At 36.1% G+C, this 7354-nt stretch overlaps 1 protein-coding gene across 1 annotated transcript; it reads left to right on the top strand.

The window, feature by feature from the left end:
- Positions 1-1818: 1818 nt before the first annotated feature.
- On the top strand, positions 1819-7337 carry arsa (arylsulfatase A). The gene is made up of 8 exons (XM_087797106.1): positions 1819-2051; positions 2138-2378; positions 3372-3590; positions 3671-3840; positions 4650-4774; positions 4835-4962; positions 5029-5131; positions 6533-7337. Exons 1-8 carry the CDS (start codon positions 1831-1833, stop codon positions 6826-6828), a joined length of 1503 nt encoding a protein of 500 aa, XP_087653232.1. The 5' UTR covers positions 1819-1830; the 3' UTR covers positions 6829-7337.
- The last annotated feature ends 17 nt before the right edge of the window (positions 7338-7354 follow it).

The raw sequence follows: 7354 nt of genomic DNA, 5'->3' as shown, positions 1-7354 counted from the left end.
TATTGTCGTTTGTACATCTCACTATTAGGGAAAAGGGGTACAAAATCAATTATCCACGTCGTTTTAAAATGTAATACATCTATGGGAATTTAGATATTTACTTTTTTTTAATTTACATTATACTTGATCATGTAGTATAGTTGTAAAATAAAGAATACAGTCAAGAGAAATGTATTCAAACAGATAAAGTATATTAGAAGTCCACTTAATTCTGATATTAAAACTTTTTTTTATAAAAAAAAATAATAATTAATTAATTAAATTAATATTATTATTATATTGCAAGTCATCAATTCGCCCCAGATGCTAGTAAATACAGACAGCAAATTATTGTGATCTAAATAAAAGCCAAATATAGAAGGAATAAAATAAAAAATAGTATTGGATAGTTATTTATAAAATCTAATCAGTGAAATTGCTGTTATTGACATTTTAGATATGAAACATTTGTTTGGTTTAATTTATAACCTCCAGTGTATCATTTTCGATTAAATTAGGAACCAACATTAAAGTCAGAGTAAATCATGTCCTAGTGAATACTAAAACTACTAATAACTTTACATAATTGAATTCAATTCCCCCCAAAAAGGTAAGTTTTAAAGAACATTAACCTCATTAAGAAAAACACTATAAAAACGTTAGCTTACCTTAGTAGCTTAGCGATCGTCGACACCAACAGTGACGCTGCTGATGACGTCATCAGCCAGTTTTGTTCCATTCTCGTCTCAATCTCATTCCTTACATTTTTCTTCCTCTTCCTCTTCCTCTTCCTCTTCCTCTTCCTCTTCCTCTTCCTCTTCCTCTTCCATTGCCTCCTCCATCCTTCTGACTCTCTCCATTGTGCTTGACAACAACAAACTCACCTGTGGATCATTTACCTGATTGGTCTATAATTGAAAAGTGTTTGCAGCTGACGCCTGTGTTTAACCATTAGTGTAGATTTATAGATAGATTTCTGTGTAATGTTTAGTGTTTTTCAAATCACTGTCTGTGTATTGTGTTGCAAAAAGTTGACAATTTGATTAAAGTCGTGCAAATATAGATGCATATTTTGTTGCTTGTGTGTAAGGTTTTGCTCATTTTTGTAATACTTTTCAATGAAATGTGTGAGCAATCCATAATACTTATAACACTGTCATACTTTATTTTTTACCTAATCATTCATGTGTTTTGTTAAATCTGAAAGTGTGACAAATAATCTTCAAATGTATTATTCTTTTTACTGCCACCTTTTATTAATGTGTGTTAATTAATGTTAGTATATATTTACTGTGGACTTTAGTAAAAAAAAAAAAAAAACCTGCTGTGACATCAATTTCAGGAGAAAGCAGGTGATTTCTACATTGTTCCAAAGATTTATTGTTCTTTATTTTTATATTTGGATTAGAGTCACATCCAGAGAAGTTGTAGTCATAATATGTTTATAAACTAAAAAGAAAGATTTCATTAAACGAACTGTGTTTATAGTGTATTTTAACTAGATATTGGACGTCTAGTGTGTCTAATATAAAAATATATGTCTAATATTAAAAAAAAAGTTTTATCGTATAAATATATATAAACGATAAATTATTTTTATCGTATACAAATAAAAATTAATTTGATCAAAATCATAACTAATGTTTTGTTAATAAACTTTTTTGTTTCGTCAGATATCATGAGTCGTTGTCCAGATGAATGACGTAATATTCTAAAATCGTCATCGTTTTTCTGTTTTCATTACGCGAATAAATCAATATTAAATGTAACATTTGTCTCAGCGCTAGAACGGATTGGACTACAGTACGGTCCCTTTTGGTGACGTCACTCTCACGCGACGACTGGGATGCAATGGATCTTTGGATTCCTCTGTGTTCGTGGATGGTTCTGTTGTCTATATGCGCAGCATCTCCCCCGAACTTCATCGTCATCTTCGCGGATGATTTAGGGTTCGGAGACTTGGGGTCTTACGGTCACCCCAGCTCGCTGACCCCCAACTTGGACCGACTGGCGACGGATGGACTTCGCTTCACGGACTTCTACTGCTCCAGTCCAGTCTGCAGCCCGTCCAGGTTCCGACTAATAAATCTATGATAGTATCATAAATATGTTGTAAATATATATATATTTATTCATCACTGGATGCGTTGTGCTGCAGGGCTTCTCTGCTGACGGGTCGGTACCAGACCCGCTCCGGGATCTACCCTGGAGTTCTGTTCCCCGGGTCCAGAGGTGGTCTTCCTCTGAACGAGACCACCATCGCCGAGGTCCTGAAGCCTCTGGGTTATGCTACTGCTGCGGTGGGGAAGTGGCACCTGGGGGTCGGTGCCGATGGGATGTACCTGCCAACCAGGCAAGGGTTCGACCAGTACCTGGGGATCCCGTACTCTCATGACATGGTCGGTTCTGTTTCAGGCTTAGAAACATAAACAATGATCTTCTTGTTTCCAAATCCATTATCTCTACATCATTGCCATTTCATTGATAATGAAAGTAATTAAATAAAATCTATATTTTAATTTTGGGGGAACAGAAACAGTTACAATAAACAAACAGCTGTTTTATTTAAAATAAAAACAATTTGAAGTTATCTAAAAAGTAAAAAAATAAATTATATATTTTTTAAAGAAATGAATAACCATAAATACAGAAATAATACATTTGAAGGGAAACCATTAAATTTAACATGAATAATGTTGTTTAAGCATTTAATTGGTTTTAATACTTTGTGTATTAAAAGGTTGAATTTGTTTTTATTAAATAATTGTATTTAATCATTTATATATTGAAAAGTTAATTTAATTATTTTTTTACTGAATTTATGTTTTTTTTATACACATAATTCAAAATAACATTTTTTTTATTATATATTTTTAGAAACAAAGCCTTTGAAATTCAATATAAAATGCTACATTTGTTTTGTTTTTTACTGCGTTCAATCATTTGCACATTAAAAGGTTGATTCTTTTTTTTCCTAATAATTTAATTAAATAATGTTCAACTGAATTCATTTTTACACATATAGTTTAATATTGCAATTACAAAATTCAAATAAAAAATAAATCTTCTAAATTCAATATTTATTTTATTCCTATTTTTTATTTTGCATTTAAAAGAATGCGTGATTGCAAATATTCAATTAAAAAATGTTATTTTGAATTCTCAAAATAAGAATATGAAATACTGTGTTAAAATTCATGTTTATTCATTTATTCACATTATTAACCTTTCAATATACATTCTGTTGAGATAAATTGTTCACAGAACATTTTATGAATAAACTACCTTTTCAATATACAAAGTTTCAACATTTGAAATGTGTAACCATTAACTACTACTATACTATAAGAAGTTTTAATAGTGTATTGACCTTGTACTGTCTTCTCCGTCAGGGTCCTTGTCAGAACCTCACCTGCTTCCCCCCGGACGTCAAATGCTTCGGCACCTGTGACCCCGGGAGCGTGTTGGTCCCGCTCATGCGGAACGAAGCCATCGTACAACAGCCGGTCGACTTCCTGGACCTGGAGCGGTCGTACAGTGACTTCGCCACCGGGTTCATCGCCGCCGCGGCTAAGAAGCAGCAGCCGTTCTTCCTCTACTACCCTTCGCATGTAGGACTTGTCTCTCCGTCACGCCTCCGTCACGCCTTCGTCACGCCTACGTCACGCTAACGCGTCCTTCTGTCCTCCAGCACACTCACTACCCTCAGTATGCAGGGGTCCGGGCTGCAGGCCGGAGTCTCCGAGGGCCTTTTGGAGACGCTCTGCTGGAGTTGGATCAGACTGTGGGAAACATCTTGACGACTCTGGAGGAGACCGGAGTGATCAACAACACGCTGGTGTTCTTCACGGCTGATAACGGGTTTGTTGAGAGGAAAATGAAGGATGCATGTAGAAAAATATCAGCGTTGATGGTTATATTTGCAATTAATTTAGTATATTATATGTATTTATTTAGATATTTAAAATTTTTATATTATTTACTACTGCTTATTGTATGCATATATGTTATTATTGTTTAATATCATATTATTATTTTTATATTTTAGACTTTCTTTTATTGTCATTGCACAGAAAAGACAGCAGTGAAACTGTTAAAAACAGCAGAATAAATGTAAATATAAAAAGTATAAATATATATTATATATATTTTCTTTTAAAGATATGTATTTATTATAGTTTGTTTTTATAATTATATGGCTATACATATATTATATTTACTACTATCAATGCTTGTACATTATGATTTTCTTTTATGGATATATGTGTAGAAATATTTGGCAATTTGAAGAATAATTAAAAAGCAGTAGGATATTTTTATTTTTACTTCAAACTCCTTTTTTAAACTACAGTATTTTGTTATCTTTTTTATTTGTATACATTTATTTTGTTTGTTACAAGTTGTTACATATTTTATACATGATCCAAACAAAAAAAAATATTTTAAGCGACTTTAGGAAAATTACTGTGTAGCGCTGGATTGTCGGTAACTGCAATTCTACCCTCTACCACTAGATGTCAGTGTTGATCCAAATGTGAGGAAAGGCTGTTTTTGCAAACTCAGAATTTGAGATTTGTGAAAGAGGTGTTACTTATATTTGATAAGTTTCTTTAAATGAAACGTGAATCTGGTGAAACTTGTGAAGTGACGTCAGAATGTCTCTGTCTCAGACCCGAGTTGATGCGAATGTCTCACGGAGGGAACGCCGGACTCCTGATGTGTGGAAAAGGAACCACCTACGATGGCGGCATGAGAGAACCTGCCATCGCCTTCTGGCCAGGAGTCATCACACCTGGTGAGGACTGAGGTTAATTCAAGATCAGGCTCCATCTGAACCCGATGGTTCTTCGCTCAGGTGTGACCCATGAGTTAGCCAGCACTCTGGACGTCCTCCCCACCGTCGCCAGGCTGGCAGGAGCCAAACTCCCGCCGGTGCCGCTGGACGGCGTGGATCTGACCGACATCCTGGTCAAGCGTGGACGGGTGAGCATCGACGCATGTCCGGGTCTGGAGAGAAGGTCGCTCACGTGTTTGAACGAATGTCTGCAGAGTGAAAGAGAGACGATGATCTTCTACCCGACGTATCCCACGGAGAAGCTCGGCCTGTTTGCGCTCAGATGGGGGAAATACAAGGCTCACTTCTACACCAGCGGTAAGTATGAGGAGGGAAGACTAATAGCACAAGGATTGCTGGGGATTCAGGTCCAACGATATTGAGGAATTATAGATACACTTACCGTATTTTCCGCACATTAGGCGCACCGGATTATAAAGCGCACTGTCGTTTTTTGAGAAATTTAAAGGCTTTTAAATGCGCCTTATAGTGCCAAAAATACGTTAAATATATGATACAATATTTATTTTTTAATAAATAAATCTGTATAGTTATTTATATATGTGTGTGTGTGTGTGGGTTTCTTTCTTTGGCTTTCAGGTTAGACTTAAGTTAATGTCATATTTCTTTTAAATTCCTTTTTTGTAATAATTCAGTAATGGTTTACATCTTAATAAGGTGTTTTTATAATAAAATAATTTTAAAAAAATGTAAATGTACTATTAAATGCAAATATTCACAGTGTCAGTTGCAATTAACTTTCCGGTCGCTAGATGGCCTTCACAACTTAAGTAACAATCAAATGCGGCGATTACTGTGGACAAGAGGATACAGTGGACTCCAGCAGCTTTTATTGTTTAATAGTAAAAGTGTGTTTTAAAATGATTAACATAAAATGTTTGTTTTTTAACAATTTTCATACAATTTTTTTTTGTTTATTTATGTGTCGTGATTTAACCCAATGCCACTAGATGGCAGCGGTCTTTACATCCTCCACAGCAACAATAGAATCCTGCGCGATCCCAGTGATGACTGAGGACGAGAGGATACTGCCAACTCCAGCAGCTTTTAAAGTTGATATTTGGACATATTTTGGTTTTAAAACAAATGAAAGCAGTTACGACTTTTTTCGAGAGTCATGTGGTCTGTAAATTCTGCAACACCATAGTCAAGTACTCCACAATACTACAAATATATCCTTGTTACTACAGTATCACAATATGTTGCAACCGATTCAATTATTTCAATGGATCAACCTTTAATTGCTGCTGCTTTTATATCCTAATATGTCATGTCATATATATGGCAGCGGTCTTTACATCCTCCACAGCAACAATAGAATCCTGCGCGATCCCAGTGATGACTGAGGATGAGAGGATACTGTCGACTCCAGCAGCTTTTAAATGATATTTGGACATATTTTGGTTTCAAAACAAATGAAAGCAGTTAGAGTCATGTGGTCTGTAAATTCTGCAACACCAGAGTCAAGTACTCGACAATACTACGAATGTATCCTTGTTACTACAGTATCACAATATGTTGCAATCAGTTACATTTTTTCAATTGATAAACCTTTAATTGCTGCTGCTTTTATGTCCTAATGTGTTTAATTAGATATTAAACATAGTAAAAAAGTATTTTTATTATTAGTAATGTATGATATTTTTGCCCGTGTATCGTGATACATACACACCACTGATCAACTATCTGTTTGAACAGGTTCTCCACACAGCGACATGTCGCCGAACCCGGACTGCTCCGTGCTGGCTCAAATGAAGCCCCACGACCCCCCGCTGATGTTCGACCTGGAGGCGGACCCTTCGGAGAACTTCCCCCTCAACCTGGACGAGATGCCGGACCTGATGGTTCTGGTGGAGGAGGTTAAACTGGTGAAGCGAAAGTTCGAAGCCACCATGGAGTTCGGAGAGAGCCAGATGCTGAGGGGCTCGGACGCCGGGCTGGAGCCCTGCTGCAACCCTGGGTGCACCCCCAGACCCTCCTGCTGCCACTGCTAGCTTGTGTTCGTGATGTCACTCAAATGCACTTTAATCCTGATGAATGAATCATTCCTAATAAATGTTTTTATCATTTCTAAATGGTTCCGTTGAGGAGTCTTTGGTTACATTGGAAAATAGAGACAGGAAGTGACGATCGACAATGGACAATGTTACATCTGCCAAGGAGGTTATCTGACGTGAAGAACAAATTCACTGATTTGAATTAAGAGTTTATCTGTATTTTGAATGAACAGCAGAAGCTACAAGACCTCTGATTGGTTCATTTATACGGCGTGGAAAGCGTTCCCTTTCACTGCTGCTACAGTATGCGTGAGCGAGTTCCGTTGAGCTTTTCTTCGATATTCCGATAATTAAATTGAATAAATAAATGTAGGGAAAGACTTTATGTAGGCGAGCAGCTGAGAAATAACTCGTTTAAAGAGACACACGACCTGAATGTTGAGATCTTGTGCGAGTGTGAGACGTTGTTTTAAAAAATGGCTATTAAAGAATATTCTTTTCAAAAACCGAATCCATTTAAAAA

This window comes from Callionymus lyra, chromosome 8, assembly GCF_982586985.1.
Source record: "Callionymus lyra chromosome 8, fCalLyr1.hap1.1, whole genome shotgun sequence".
NCBI lineage: Eukaryota > Metazoa > Chordata > Actinopteri > Syngnathiformes > Callionymidae > Callionymus > Callionymus lyra.
The sequence above is the reverse complement of the archived record's forward strand: the minus strand, read 5'-3'. Positions and strand labels throughout refer to the sequence as shown.

Excerpts from the sequence above, each read along its gene's own strand:
- arsa (XM_087797106.1), top strand. The coding sequence starts at position 1,831 with ATGGATCTTTGGATTCCTCTGTGTTCGTGGATGGTTCTGTTGTCTATA. Across the intron at positions 3,841-4,649 it reads TTCTTCACGGCTGATAACGG|ACCCGAGTTGATGCGAATGT; the intron begins GTTTGTTGAGAG and ends TCTCTGTCTCAG. Across the intron at positions 5,132-6,532 it reads GGCTCACTTCTACACCAGCG|GTTCTCCACACAGCGACATG; the intron begins GTAAGTATGAGG and ends CTGTTTGAACAG.